The sequence below is a fragment of the Echinops telfairi genome, unplaced genomic scaffold (genome assembly GCF_000313985.2).
Source record: "Echinops telfairi isolate 266 unplaced genomic scaffold, ASM31398v2 ScPeMD7_7420;HRSCAF=8458, whole genome shotgun sequence".
Classification (NCBI taxonomy): domain Eukaryota; kingdom Metazoa; phylum Chordata; class Mammalia; order Afrosoricida; family Tenrecidae; genus Echinops; species Echinops telfairi.
The window spans coordinates 47,714,426-47,729,184 of record NW_022111320.1 but is presented as its reverse complement, the minus strand read 5'-3'; the positions used below and the strand labels follow the sequence as shown (position 1 = coordinate 47,729,184).

The window sequence follows — 14,759 nt, the reverse complement described above, 5'->3', positions numbered from 1 at the left end:
ACACACACACACACACACACACACACACACACACACACACACACGCCTCATGGCCATTGCCCACTCTTCCTGTGTTCCAGTTCCTGGAACATTAGACCCCTGAACTGCAAATGGAACATTAAACAAGGCAGAGAAAATCCCAGGGCTGGCCAGCCAAGTGGGCACCTCTCCTCGGACTCCAGCCCACAAATGACCTTTCATCTGACACAGCCGATTGCCTCCCACTGTAGACCCTCATGCCCTGCGACTTGGTCTTCAGTAACACTCTTGCTGCTTTTGTGACCCATGGGACACCCAGTGCCCACCTACCTTTTCCACCTCCGGGATTCAGGGTGAGCCACTTAACCCGCTTCATGTGGTGGGAGCCTATATTGCTGTGAACTTGCAGAACCTGCTCTCAGCTCCCCCTCCCTGTGCCAGAGACCTGGGGACAGGCGCCCCACTCCATCAAGATCTGCGTTAGCACCAGCAACACCGCTTCCATTCAGATGCCTTCCGTTATGGCCTAGCCACGGAAATTCAAAGCAGAAAGTAATTCAGTCGAGGGGGACATCGCTCGACCTTTCGTGAGTTGTGTGTTGAGAAGCCCTAACTGGACTGGGGCTCAAATGCCTGCACAGCCACAGAGAAGTGGATGGCCAGCCTTGCCCCAGGCTTCTCGCAAAGACCAGCTGGCTCCCTGGCGTGCCTGGGACTCTTGGGATTGGTCAGAGGAAAATCATGGCTTCCTGTGACCTTTCACTCTTCCCCGTGACCCTGCTGAGGGCCCTAGACAGGCTTGGGGAATGCTCCACAGCACCTCCAAATGTCCTGGGAAGAGCAGGAGTGGGGCAGAACACCTGCAGGAGTTAGTACAATCAAACTATTGTTTGGCCAGGCGAGGCCATGTGAGTGTCCACCTGGTACAGTCCGCCTCTGCTGGGCTCAGAACTCTCCTCCCCCTCCTCTGCACTGGGACAGTACCTGTGCTTGCGTTCTGAGTGATGCCCTGCTCGCTGCCATTGCTTGGCCTACCTTGCCTTCTTAAAACTCTTAGGTTGGCTGTTGGCTGGAAACTTGCACAGACTAGTAATTACAGTGTCCTCCGAGGACCCAGGCAGACCTAGTTTTGACAACTGGTAAGATTTAATGTCTTGACGGCAGTTTAGAACTAGGCGGGTAGAACATTAAAAATTTCCCTTCCCAAGAAATAATAAACCCTTTATATTATATGACCAAAGTCTTAAGTATAATAGCTGGCATGGGGTCCAGGCGGGAAGTAACATGTACAACTTTGGAAAAACCCTAAATGTCCGATGATGAGTAAGTGAAGCCGTTTCCCATCCAGGCTTAAAACAGCCTGACCAAGCTGTGAGGGAGCGCATTCAGTGGTTTGGGCTGGTTATTTACATCCATCCATGTACTTGTTTAGAACTGTGCAAGCACTACGTAAATGTGCAAAGTAAGCCCGGTGACAGAAAACTCAGAGGTTGTTCATAGCTCTTATTTTCAGCCAGATCCCCGTTAGAGCCTCACCAAAGCTTCGGGACAGTGAGTCCCTTGATCCCACTGCCACCACTGATGGGCCCTTGTTTAAAAATCCCTGAAAGGTATACAATTTAGGCTCTACTTTTAGACCCAACTTTATCAGCAGCTCACCTCTGACTGGTGGAATTTTGGAAGGCCCCCCCCCCCAACTGTCTATTTTCATAGTTTCCAGTTTTTCTAGTGGTCTGTTGATGTCCACTCAGGGAAACAAATACCCAGTAAGCCAAGGTGGCAGGTTGTCTTCCAACCATGCACACAGAAAGGGCAGGAGCCAGGGGCCCTTTGAAGGCAGGCGGGCAGCGTGGGCTGTAGATGCCTTAACCAGCCCTGCCCTCCGCTGACCCTCACTTTGGCTGTGTGCTGGAGTACCCCGGCCAGCAGTCTCACTGAACCAACCCTCAGAGCGGCAGTCTTGCCCTGGGGCAGAGCCACCAGCAGGACTCTGAACCCCCTTCCATCGAATGGAGAGGAAGCCGTGACTCACCAGTAGCGGACTCAGCTGGTGCTGTCCCAGAGACAGCGGGGCTCACAGCGGCTCGGTCGGACTCTGCCTCTGTGTTGTGGCTGTTTCCGTTGCAGGCTTTCAGAGCCTTGGGTTAGTTATCCTAAGAGACCCACCCCCACCTCCTCCCTTGCAGATCAGAATCTCTGACCACCTTCACCCACACTGAAGCGGGGGTGCTGACATCCTTTGCAGCACCTGGGTCCTTGGTTGGTGCTCATTCTTCCGGGATCTGAGATGGGTTTTCTCTGTAAGCCCGAGGAGGGGCAGGGGAGCTTGTGTCTGTGGGGACCAATGAGGGTGGATGGGGGCCTGTTGGTGCCACCACGTCCTTTTCACCTAGTGACCCTCTGTGACAAAGTAGAACTGCCCCCAGAGGATATCCTTAGCTGAAACGTTTATGGCAGCAGTTCTCAACCCTTTCACAGGGGTCGCCCGATTCATGATAGTAGCAAAATGACAGTTATGAGGTAGCAACAGAAATAATTTTATGGTTGGGGGGTCACCACAACATGAGGAGCTCTATTCAAGGGTCGCAGCATGAGGAAGGTTGAGAACGACTGGTTTATGGGGAGAAAGTGCCAGGCCTTTTCTCCAGCCGAGCCACTGGATCGGTTTGGACTGTCAGCCTTACATTTCACAGCCAAGAGTCTAACCGGGGTGCTACCAGGGCTTCTGGGTGGTGGTAACAAAGCAGACCAAGCTCACTGCACTGAGTGGATACTGACCCACAGCCACTGCAGGACAGAGGGACACTCACTGCCCCGTGGGTTCCCGAGGCTGTCCTCCTTGACCGGAGTGGAAAGCCTCACTGTTCTCTCTGATGGTGGTATCCATACCTTAAAGGTGTTTCCTTCTCTTGGGTCTCCTTGCAACTGCTTACTGAGTTGCCTGCACGCGTGCGCACACACAGGTAGACACACCTGGCTGTTGCTGGCCCTTCTGGCAGCCCTGCACGCTAGTTCCTACCCCAACTTTACACAAGGACACTCGGAGAACCACAGCAAGTTCAGCCTCATGTTCATGCAGCAAGTCCTCCCAGGACACAAACACAGGCCTCTGCCATTGTCTGGAGTCTACCAGAGGGCAAGGGCAGCCAGGCTGCCTGGTGTCTGTTGCAGGCACTGCTCACCCACCCTCTGCATCCTGGCTTGAACCGTCGTCTAGTACCCTGTGGGCTGGCATGCCTGGGAAGTTGAATGCCCGCCCTTGATCTTGTTCCGAGATTGCTGAGAAATCTCACTGGAAGGCAGGGCTTGAGTCACGTTCCCCACTACTTCATTGGACTCACAGAGGGCACCCAGTGGTGGCTAAGACTCCCATCATGCCTTCCCCAGAGTAGCCGCTCTCCGGTCTCTTCTCTAACCCCACATCCCCACCCACCTGCTGCCCAACTGAGGCTGGGGTGCTCAGCCCTGTTTGCTGACCAGACCTGTGAGGCTCTTCCTAAGGGATGGTCCCTGTGGGAGAGCCCCCCCGCTGGGATTCCTGCTACAAGGTAGGCCCTGTGCTTAGGGGTCTTCCGTGAGCAGTTGCTGCGGCCTGGCCGTTTCCAGCCCGGGGCGCTCAGGGTGGGTCAGCCCGTGCTCCCTCCCTCCCTGCTCTAATCGCACGTGGGGCATTGCTCACAGCCCAGCTGGACAGGCCGGACTGCCTGTGAGCACACCTGTTTCTCTAATGACCCCTTCAGCTGCCAGTACAAATGAGGGAGGCACCCCCTGAGGGTGGGCATTGTGCGGCTGCCTCCGGACAGATGTTGGGAAGGGCTGGCAGGCCAAATACTGACAGGGAGGCGGGTCAGGGCAGATATGTCTGAAAGAAACGGGGGGGTCAGCCAGACATTCTGGAATCTGTACCTTAGAAATAAGTATGGAATGTTATAAGCTGTAAGAGCCCCCCCAATAAAACGATTTCTTTTTTATTGCCCCGAGGATCCGCCCTGCCTGCCATCTGGGCCAGTGGATGAGTCAGTATTAGAACAGGGTGAGCCTTCATTGCTGAATCCGCCTCTCAGCCAGTAGAGCAGTCTCCATGAGGGAAAGCGGAGAGCTGGGCCTGGTACCCTTCATGTGTCTGTCCGTCAGTCAGAGAGAGGATGGACGGCATGCCTACTCTGCAGTGTCCCTTGACCCGAGGGCACTCGTGGAAACTAACTACGTGCCCCGAGGTCCTTGGGGAGCACTCACTACGTGTTTTCTTACTAGACTTGGAAGAACAGAAGGGAAGGAGCAGACGGCCTGGCCACAGGCCTATCTAGGAAGTCAGACGGCGCTGACCAGCTCGCCTTTCCTCAGGACCTGGTGTCCTAGACCCCGAGCCATTAGGATGTGAGTCCCAGGGCCCAGGCGGGGCAAAGCAGCAGGAACTGGAGGGGGGCTGGGGCGTGGGGTGGGTGAGTCAGCAGCTCCCGGTCTGTAGGAAAGTCAACTCACCAAATAGCCAGTGAGCAGCAGGAGCTGGCTCGGCGGAGCCCTGGGTGCTGGTCACAAGGCCAGGCGTGTTAGTGCCCGTAGTTGCCCAAGTCCGTGCCCACTCATGAGGAGCCTGCCAGTAGAACCCAGTGTGCTGTGGGGTTTTCGGTGCCGAGACCTATCAGAAGCACGGCACAGGCTAGCTCCCGGGGTGCCGGGGCGTGGGTTCTCCTGGAAAGTGGCACCACTCAGGGACCGTGGTCAGATCACAGGGCCCCAAAATCAAAATCCCATATGGGCACAAAGGGAACCCACTATGAATCGTCCTGTGTAACAGCAACCCCAGAGACACCCTAGAGCCCAGAGGGAATGTGACCCCCGGCAGGGTCCTACCCGGCCAGCAGCATTGCCCCTGAAGACAGACAGTGTGGCTCCTGAGAGCGAGGAGCCCCGTGTTTGGTGCGGGTGAATGGTGAGCCATTGACACCCTACTGCCCTCCACTACTTTGCCCTGTGAGGGAGGGGCGCCTTCACAGCTGGAGGGAACGCCGTGCTGAGCAAGACCAGCCAGTTCTTCAGCCAGAGGGTCTGCCCCGGGCAGCCAGGACTTAAGTGAGAGGCCAAGGCCCTGGGGTTTGTTCGGGGACAGTGTTTCAGCACAGCCTTCTTTTACCCAGCTGGTTTGTGGGCCCCACCTGACCCCTCAGTTCTAAAGAGGAGCCGACCTGTCCTGACCGGACATGGCCACCGAGGAGGGCTGAGTGATCTGATGGCTAGTGTGTAGGCCCCAAGCGAACCACAGCCCGAGGGTTGTTGTTCTGGAGCTCAGTCAGAAAGGGCGCGTGTCATCCACCGCCCGAGGCCACCACGGCCAGCAGGAGGCCCAGGGCGAGAGGAAGAGGAAGGCTACTGGGCAGTGAGTTTGTCTTGCCTCAATCGCAGCTCCAGGAAGTGCCTTAGAAGCTGAAGTCCATTCGGCGGCGGCGCGTGGAAGAAAGACCTGGTGATGCATCGGTGTCCCTGAAAGCAGCCCTTCAAGGGCACAGTGCTGCTCGGGACAGTCCCGCCCAGAGCAGAAGCTACTGGTTTTGTTTGGGGGTGAGGTTTCTGAATATAGGCGACAGTTGCCCTCTAGTGGCTTGGCTTTTATTCCCTGCTATTCTCAAGCTTTTTTTTTTTTTTTTTAAGTGAATTCCCCAGTAAGGCCTTTAACAGGACTTGCAACAAACAGTTAACATGTTATCGCCTACCTGTTCACACCCTCTCCGCCCATCTCAGCTCCCTTCGAAAGGGCTTCCATCAGGACTGGAGTCCACTCTGGTTCTCTGGAGGAAGAGGACTGTGAACATTCAGGAAAGCTGGGAGAACCAGCTCTGTTTCCCAGGATTTCTTTCACCGTTTGGTATTTATCTCATGAATAGTATTTGTGCTTTGGACCTGCGCCTCCATGACCTAGTACCACCAGGACACCGTCGGGGTTGTATCGTCTCACCATACTTAATCTGAGCAGCTCATCAGAGAAGCTGGTTGACAGGAAGAAGAAGGGCACAAGGATTAGAGGAGAGTTTCTTAATAGCCTGCCGACGGAGGTAACACCACCTTGCTTGCTGAAAGTGAGGAGGAACTGAAGCACCTGCTGGTGAAGACCTAGGACTGCCCCCTTCGGTGTGGATTACAGCTCAGTGTAAAGAAGCCCAAAGCCGTCCTCACAGCTGGACCAGTCACAACACATACATGGAGTCGAGCGCAAGTGGTTGAGGTTTTTGTCTTCCTGGGATCCATAGACGATGCTGGTGGATCGGAAGTCATGAGGCTGAAGGACACACTGCCTGGGCACATCTGCACGCGGCTTCTTTAAAGGGCTGCAGAGCCAGAACCTTACTTTGAAGCCAAAGGTGAGCCTTGTCCATCGCCTCGTTGGCATGCAAGAGGTGGCCATTGAGTAAGGAAGACCAGAGAAGCGATGCCTTGAATTTCGGTGCTGGCAAAGAGTGATGTGTGCACTAAGGACTACCCAAAGGACAAACATGTGCTTTGGAAGAAGTGCCAGCAGACTGCTCCTTGGAAGGCAGGCACGGGGCGGTGTGACCGTTCTGTGTACTGACTTGAGGTCGCCCAGCAGCAGGGCCATCCTCCTCTGGAAACAAAGGGAACACCTCCCTGGCCGCCTCCAGTCAGCTGTGGTTGTTGGCGCACCATCTCTGGTGTTCCTTGGCTTCCTAGAACATCACGGCTCTAGTGTTTGTCTGTCCTCAAATGGTCTGTTTGTGCATCTGTCTGTACGTCTCCTTTTCCTGCAAAAGCGCAGTCATACCTGCTTTCAGGCCTATCCTGCACACCTGTCCTCCTCTTCATCGATTGTATCTGCAGAGACCCTATCTTCAGTCAGGTCATTTTCGCAGGATCTGGATAAATATTTGGGAAGGCACCATTCAACCTGGTCCAACAGCCTTTCTTGCTATATTGGGCCTATGCAGTGGTCTCCGGCTGGAGGCAGGCCCACTGCACAAATGTGTGGATCACAGCCCCCAAGGCCGGGCTGTTTCTGAGGAAGGGCTCGCCACGTGTCAGGGCTGACTCAGGCCGACTATGCAGGCAGCCCTGGCTGGGCTTGTGAGGGATTGGAGGCAGGAGGTGGGGGGAAGGTTGCCCCAGGGAGGCTCCAAACACCAGCCTCCACTACCACCCCTTCAACGTGGGGCGGACCTCCCCAACGCACAGTAGCAGTGGGGAGAATGAGCCCAGGGAAGCAGGCTGGGCTGCAGAAAGCGTGGCCCCAGGGCTACGGCAGTGCGGCCAGTTCTGAGCCCAGCCCTTGTGGAGAACAGAGGCCTCTCCCTGTGCCATGCCAGCACAGCCTCGCAGCAGGTCGGCAGCAGGATTTGTGTGCGTCTGTGAGAGAAGCCCGCACTCAGGGAACACAGCCAGTGTGCCCTCCGGTGTAGATCTGCCTGCCGTTCCACACATACTCCCCGTCTTCCTCCTCTGGACTTCGTCTGTCTGCCCTCCGCCTGCATCCTGAATCGACAACCGTTTGCAGCTCCACACAGGACTGAGCCAGTGATCATGGGTCCCTCAGGCTTGCAGCGTGCTGGCTGCTGCTCAGCCGGGCCTTCTCAGCAGAGGAAGCTCACGTGCAACCCTGCTTGCACAGCCCTCGTGGCCGCGCCAGGGCACAGGTGTGCACTGGGTGACATGGCAGTGGGAGCGTCGTCCAGGGTGGGCTCGAGCTACAGGTGCCACTGGTGCAGGGCTGCTGTTGCTTGTGCCCTCGCCGCTTTGGTGTGGTGCTGTGAACAGCAGAGGCTGCCTGGCACACAGATGGGCCTGGCCCGGCAGCTGAGTACTGGCTAAGCACGAACCAGTGCCGGCACACTGGTGGGCCTCTCGGGCCCTCGCCTCCCGCAGCCACATGGAGAGCCGAGTGCTCAGGCTCATCTTCCCCGAGCCGGCCTCTTAGGAAACCCTCAACGGTAGGTGAGGCGGAGGCGAGGCAGGGCAGAGCAGATGGTCCCCAGGGCTCTGGGGAGATGGGAGAGCCCTCCAGGGCTGTTGAGAAGGCTGCCAGCAGTTGGTGAAGGAGCTTTGCTGCGTGGGAGAGCTCCCTCGTCGACAACCTCACACAGGGCCGAGTCGCTGCTTGTTCCTGGATGTAGGTAAGCTGCTGCTGGCGAATGGCGGTGGCTGGCCTCTGAGGCCTCTTAAGATCGTGCAGTCAAGAGGAAGAGGTGTGTCTGATTCTGAGCTGGTGCTGATGGAAAAACACCAAAGTGAGGGTAAGCTGCAGTGTGGCATTGTTTCCACAAGAGGGTGCTAAGACGGTCCCTGATCAAATGCTGATATGGAGGAAGTTAGCTGATGGCGTAGTGGTTTTGAGTTAAACTGTGACCCACAAGGTTGGCAGTTCCAATCCACCAGCCCAGCCCGTCCCTAGGAAGAAACACAGGGCTTTGTACTCCGGTAAAACAGGTACAGTCTCAGAAACTCAGAGGGGCAGTTGTACACTGCCCTGGCCAGGAGTAAGTCCCTGTTTGGTTGGTCTTTGCTGTGGAGGTTGACAGTGTGGTAGTTCTCTTTGTGCAGGGCTTCTCCACGTCTCTGGAGACTTTTGTGCTTGGACTTGTCAGCTTTGTGAGGGGAGGCGTCCATGGTCTGCCCCTCCTAGCTCACCTTGGGAGCCACTGCTTGGTACACTGCCCTGGAAGCTCCCAGGACAGATTCGCCGCACAGCTAGGAGAGTGGGCTGTGAGAGACGGCTATGGGGCCTAGGTCCACTTCTCTTTGTTCAGCATGCTGCCCAACCCCACCCTCCCTTTCTCTCTCTCTCCCTTCCCCTGACTCCCCCTACCCCCCTCTCACCTCACCCAGTTTCCTGTCCCGGCTGCTCTCATAGCCAGAGATGGGCCAGAGGCGGTGTTTCCCGTTGTGGACTGGAGCTGAGACAGCAAGATTGGGCCGTGCTGGGAACCCACTGGCTGGCTCTGCCTCCGCGAGGTGGGAGGGCAGCCGTTTGTTTTGTCGCCACTGGTCTGCCTCTCAGGAAGTCCCATCTGCGGGGCCCTGGCTCTGGTTCCCCACCCACAGAGTCTGCCCTAGCTTCCAGGGTGGAAGGACGCCCCAGACATTCTTGGGTCAGCTACAGGCCCTAAGACCTCAGAACCCTTGTGCTGCCAGGTAAGTGATTGTGTCCGTGATTGTCTCTTCAGGGACAGCGCGTCAAACTCGCTAACCCCCGATGACAGCGAAGACATGCCTGTGGGCCAGGACACTGAAGTCTGCCTGCTGAGGTCCGGAGAGTTGATGTGAGTGCCCGATCACTGAGTGGACCTCCCTGAGCATCCCGTTGAGGGAGGGCCACCCAATAGCAGTGTCCTTCCCGTCATCACAACTGGCGAGGACCCTGGACACAGGCCCTGGGTGTCAGTGATGGCCTGACTTTTGTCCTTTTTCTTTGAGGTGTAATTGACACGCGGGGCACATCCTCATTGATGGTGGGTAGTACTTGAACTTTGACAAGCAATACAGTCATAGAACAACAGCCCCACCACCCTAGAAACTGTCTCCCCGCACGCAGACTTCTGTTTTGAAAATAACCACCCTTCACTTGAAGGACTGAGGTGCACAATCCTATCTTGAATCCCCTCACATGCACGCAGACGCTGGGTAGTGAATGAGGAAGGCGTGAGAACGGATTGGTCGGAATGGTGGCATGGAAGTAATAGCATGCTCTTGTGGAGGAAGAAGTGCAGCCGGGTTTCTCCTCACAAGCCAGGATGGTGAGCCTTTGCCTCATCGGTGAGCAAAACAAAGTCCCTTGCCGTGGGAGACCGCGGCGACAGGCAGTAAACGTAGATTCACTAAAGTCCAGCACGTGAGGAGTTCTGGGGTGGGGTTTGCTGCAGGACAGTGGGGGGGGGGAGCGGGCGCGGGCACTGACCGTTGTAAAGAGGACGGCACTCAGCACGTGTGATGCGGAGAGGACAGTCCTGACGCAGACACAAGGCCGAATAGAGAGGACTCCAGCGAAAAGACCCCGCGGCAGGGACCTGCGGCTCACGAACTCTCGCTCTCTTTCTCTGTGTTCTTAGCGGGTCATTTCTAGTCTACCTTCAGGTTGGCTGATTCCTTCCTCCAATGTATTCATTGTGTTCCGTCAAGTAAGGTTGTCTTTGAGCATTGTTGATATTGTTCCTCCTCTCACCAACAGCTTTGGGTGTTCCCAGCCGTCTCTACGGCTTTAGAAGCAGAGAGCTCTGGGCAACACCCCTTCCTTACCTGCTGTGCAGTCTTGGGCAAGTCACCTTACTTCTCTGAGCTTTAGCTTCCTCGCTGGTGTTCACGGGGACAGTAGTTATTTTCTACACGAAGGGCAGCTTTGTTGGTGTAGCAAAGTACCGACTTTGGGTCAGACCTGGGTGAGCGCAGCCACGTCTTCTTAATCTCTGTGGCTCTTCATCCCCTCGTTTGTGAGTGGGAACAGTGGCGCCTCCCACACGCAGCATGTACAGTCGTCAGGAACCGGACCTGGGGACAGGATGCTAAGGGAATGAGTGGCTACTCTGCCGAGAAGCCTGTCCTGTGGGTCTGAGCCAACCCGCTGCCTCAGGAGGGGCCTGGGGATGGAGGGGGGCAGTGCTGCATCCAGTTCATCTAGGGATGCAGCCCTCACACTGGTTGGGGGACAGACACAATTACGCTTGTTTTGCCGGGGAGGACACCGGCTTATAAGAGATTGAAGCCCCGCAGCATGTAAGAAGAGGGATGGGCACTGGACCCAGGTGCTCCTGACTCGACACCCCACATCGTACTCGAGGGCTGCTTCTGCCAGGCGGCCCCAAAGCAGGGGACTCACTGTAAACCTTTGGAAGAAACCCTTCTTTACCTGCTGAGTGTAAAGATGGGTCATGAGCTGGTCTGAGACATACATGGCTCCAAAGCCCATGAGCTTTACATCCAAGTGAAGGTATGGGTGTCCATTGGGACTGCTCTCACAGGTCCACGCTGCCATCCCGTGGATGCTGGACCCCATGGGTTTCCGCAATTACAACTCTGGGAGTAGGAAGTTAGTGTGCTCAATTGGTAACCGAGAAGTTGGAGTTTCGAAGTCTATCCAAGAGCCCTTCAGCAGAAAGGCTGGAGTTGGTTTTTCGTTTTCTGTTCTGAAAAACCAACCATTGACAACACGGTTCTGGAGCCTCCCCGTCTGAGGCAGAAGCCTCCTGAAAGCCCCGGCCACCTGCCCTGTACTCTCCTCCTTTCTGGAGACCCCACCTGGTTTCCTATAAAGTCCATGGGGAACCTGCAGAACTTCCCAGACAACCAGCTGCAAGGGGGCAAGAAGGTGACAAGGTGGCAGATAGACACCCACCGCAGGGTGTCCCAGGCAGGCATGACTGACTGCCTATGGGGTGCCCCCACCACCACCCCACCTGCCCGGCCCTCCATGAATGGTTAACATAAAGAAATACTTCGTCTTCAGCAGTGACGTCCCCGAGGGCTCCCAGAGCCTCTGCCAGGGTGGAGGGCCAGCCTGGCCTGTCTCCTCTGGAGGTGCCCAGCAATGGTTCTCCCCATCCTTACTAATACATTTCCACCCCTTCCCCAAGTGCACCCACACTGGACCAGCCGGCCTCGTCTTTTCTCCTGGGACCAGACTGTGGGGGTTGTGTGTGTGTGTGTGGGTGTGGGTTCCATGCCCTCGTTGCAGCCCCCACAGGGCTGGGCTGGGGCTGGGGCTGGGGGCTGCAGAGGCCTCACTGAGAGGGAAGGGCCCGCCTGACCACATTCCCTGCGCTTCCGGCAGGGGCAGCCTTCCACAGCAAAGGGCCTCTGGCTTCTCGTTTGTTTTCCTTTCCCCTGGCTGTGGCTAAGGGTTGGTGCTAAAAGGGGACAGGAAGGAGGGCTGCCCACCCTGTGGTCTGGGCCTTGGGGAGATTTAAATAAAGAACCCCAGCCTTTTTAAAAAAGAAAACACAGTTCTGTTTGACACCCATGAGGCCACCACAAGTCAGAGTCCACGCTACATCTTCAGTGGATGGACCAGCATGTAGTAGCGTCTCAGTAACTACCTGTCTGTCCAGTGTTCTCCCACAGCTAAGCAATGTGGTCTGGCTCCTTTACCCTGGCTTTGCCCTCCCATTGCCCTCCAGGGTCTCAGGCGCCCTGGGAGCCCCCAGCCACTCAGGACGGATTCTGTCCACCTAATTGGAGCTCGTCTGCATTTTTGCTTCAGGATCAAAGTGCCCCTCACGGTGGATGAGCTGGTCAACTTTGGGGAGGGCCACAGGGAGCTGTTTGTGCGCTCCAGCACCTACAGCCTCATCTCCATCGCTGTGGCCGAGGCAGGCCTCATTGTCAACTGGGTCTTCTCCTCCGACCCCAAGAGCATCTCCTTCAGCGTGGTCTTCCAGGAGGCAGAGGACACACCACTGGATCAGTGTAAGGTGAGGTCACTTAGGTGGGCCTTTCCCAGAAGAGCTGGGTCCTTCACTGTCCTGCCAGCAGGCCGTCCCTCACTCTGACGGCCTCCTAAGGCCTTCTTCTGAGGAAAGGCCAGGGTGGAGGGTCTCCTGAGCCATGCCAGGCAGAGCAGGGACAGCCCTGGGGAGGAGGGCCGGCACTCCTGCCTGCAGATATCTGAGGTGCTCTCCAGCGGATCCTCATCTGGGCTCATTGCTGTTCCCCACAGTGGGCGCCAGGGCGCGGGAACATGTTTCTTTCTTGTACCCATTATTTGTTCCTCATGAACCCCCAGCCTCCCTTCCCATAACCCTAAAGAAATATTAATCTAGTTACTATCTCTGTGGATTTACCTATCTAGTATTAAGTTTGGGGAGTGGGGGGCCAGTTCCCACCGCTAATCCTGGGTTCAGTAAGCACAATTGTATGGTTGAGATCTATATATATATATTATATTAGAGTCATCGAGAGCATGAGCGATACAAGAGATATTATAATAATGCAGTCAGACACATTACGTGGTAGCGTTACTCACCTCAGCCCAGCTTGGTGGTCCACGTGGAGAGGGGTGGAAGGGAAGGAGGAGGACTGGAGAGGAAGAGAGGCGAGCGGAACCAGCGAGAGAGCTGTCTACTGCTAGCCCAGGCTTATATGCCTTTTGGGGGCATGCAAGCCCACTAATTACAGGTAAAGACATACGTCACAGGAAGGGTTTGCACTGTAGGTTATACAGCAGTGAGGGGGTGGTCTAGGGACATAGACGCAATAAGAGGAGGAGGGATTGGGGGTATACATGTGACAAGATGGGCGGATACTAGAATTATGATGGCACTTTAACTTTGGATGTCACATGTCACAGAGCCTGTTTGACTTGTTCCTGGCTGACTGATAGAGACCATTATCAGTAGGATGCGAACTCCTCCTACAGGAGCCTGTCCATTGTTCCCTGCAGCAGTGGGGGAGGGGGGCAGCAGTGTGGCAACTGATCTCCCTCAGGGGAGATGCCTGTTAGCATCTACCTCCCCCCACACCTGTCCTGAATTTCATATAAAGAAAATCATAAATGACAGGAAAACCTCAATCCAAGTGAAAGCAGAAGCTAGCAGACACTTGTTAGGCCCCATCAGATTGGTTCTAGCCCATAGCTACCCTGTGCACCATAGAAGGAAAAACTGCCCATCCTGCGCCGTCCTCACAGTTGTTCCTGTGCTTGGTCCCCTTGGGGTAGCTCCTGTGCTAATCTTTCTCCCAGAGGACCCTCTCTTTTGCCGCCCCTCCACTTGGGTCAAAAAGGGAAACAGTGCTAATATGTGCAATTTTAACCTACTTGTATCTGCAGTCATCTGCTTTCCATTGACTCAGTAGCCTAAGGGAGTTCAATGGCAGCTTAATCTGCAAGGAGACTGCAAATGGGCTTTGGATTTTCTCTGCAAACCGGTTTCTGAGAATTGACACTCTAATGCAATTCCCTCCTGATCTTGAATTTCATAATTTACAATCCTTGGATCACATAGTCTAGTGTGCTTCTTCCTTGAAGACTTGCGTGACATCTCACTTAGATGGCTTAAGCCTTTAAGCCCCCAGACACCATACCTTCTGATAGCCAGGCACTGTCTACTTTCTTTGCCACATTTTGCTGTAGGGCCATATCTTCATTGCTCCCTTCATGAGGGCAAACACTGAGCAGGGCCACCTGAGATCAAAATTCCTTCATGTATCTAAAGTGTATCTCCCTGGTCCACTTTAGAGGCAGTATTATCAGCTTTTATCAGCTTATAGATGTAAAGGCAGAACTGAGGAACAGAGAGGAAGACAGACGGACATAACTGACAGGACAAGGCAGAGCAGAAACAGAAAATAGCTTTATTGGGGGGGGTGGGGGGAGCTGCCCGTGACCTGGGCTGACAGGTCAGGGAAGTCTTACTCGGCAGCTGGGGGAGAGGGTTTTTAAAGGGGTGGCAAGGAGTGTATGGCAGTTAGCATGTGGGGTCTGGAAACTGGGAGGATTGCTTGTGGACTCCTGGAGGCTTTCTTTGAACATCTGGTTTCACTGGTTATCTTATCTGGCGGTTATCTTCTCTGGTGACTGTCTTCTCTGGTGATGCCGCAGCTGACCTTTGGGATGTGCAGGGCCGCACTTCTCTGGTGGTTATCTTCTCTGACGCAGGCTGCTGCTGACCAGGCTGCTGCTGACCTTTGGGACGTGCAGCACGTGCAGGGCCTGGACCTGCTTCAGCTTAGTCCAAACGGGTGCTGCCTAGTTCAGACCCGACCCAAACAATTGAGAAATACTTTAAGAAACCTCCATGAGACATTTGGTTAATTAGAATAATAGTTTCATTAATTTAGCTAATGGCATA

At 55.2% G+C, this 14,759-nt stretch overlaps 2 protein-coding genes across 6 annotated transcripts in view; one reads left to right on the top strand and one right to left on the bottom strand.

Annotated features, from left to right (window-relative positions):
• The window catches only part of CXCR6 (C-X-C motif chemokine receptor 6), a 4,033-nt gene extending 1,974 nt beyond the window's left edge, over positions 1–2,059 (bottom strand). Inside the window, exon 1 of the mRNA XM_013005050.2 lies at positions 2,012–2,059. The gene's annotated coding sequence lies outside the window, so the exon portion shown is untranslated. The remainder of the gene's footprint in view (positions 1–2,011) is intronic.
• FYCO1 (FYVE and coiled-coil domain autophagy adaptor 1) overlaps positions 1–12,531 on the top strand; it is a 61,442-nt gene extending 48,911 nt beyond the window's left edge. For 3 of the 5 annotated variants that reach the window (XM_045297620.1, XM_045297618.1, XM_045297619.1), the window contains exons 15-17: positions 4,234–4,356; positions 9,147–9,242; positions 12,173–12,528. In XM_045297620.1, coding sequence (XP_045153555.1) covers positions 4,234–4,356; positions 9,147–9,242; positions 12,173–12,461 — 508 coding nt within the window. In that variant the 3' untranslated portion in view covers positions 12,462–12,528. Of the gene's footprint in view, positions 1–4,233; positions 4,357–9,146; positions 9,243–12,172 lie in introns of all 5 variants that reach the window. The other 2 variants (XM_045297622.1, XM_045297621.1) reach the window with 2 other exon arrangements.
• Positions 12,532–14,759: the final 2,228 nt, after the last annotated feature.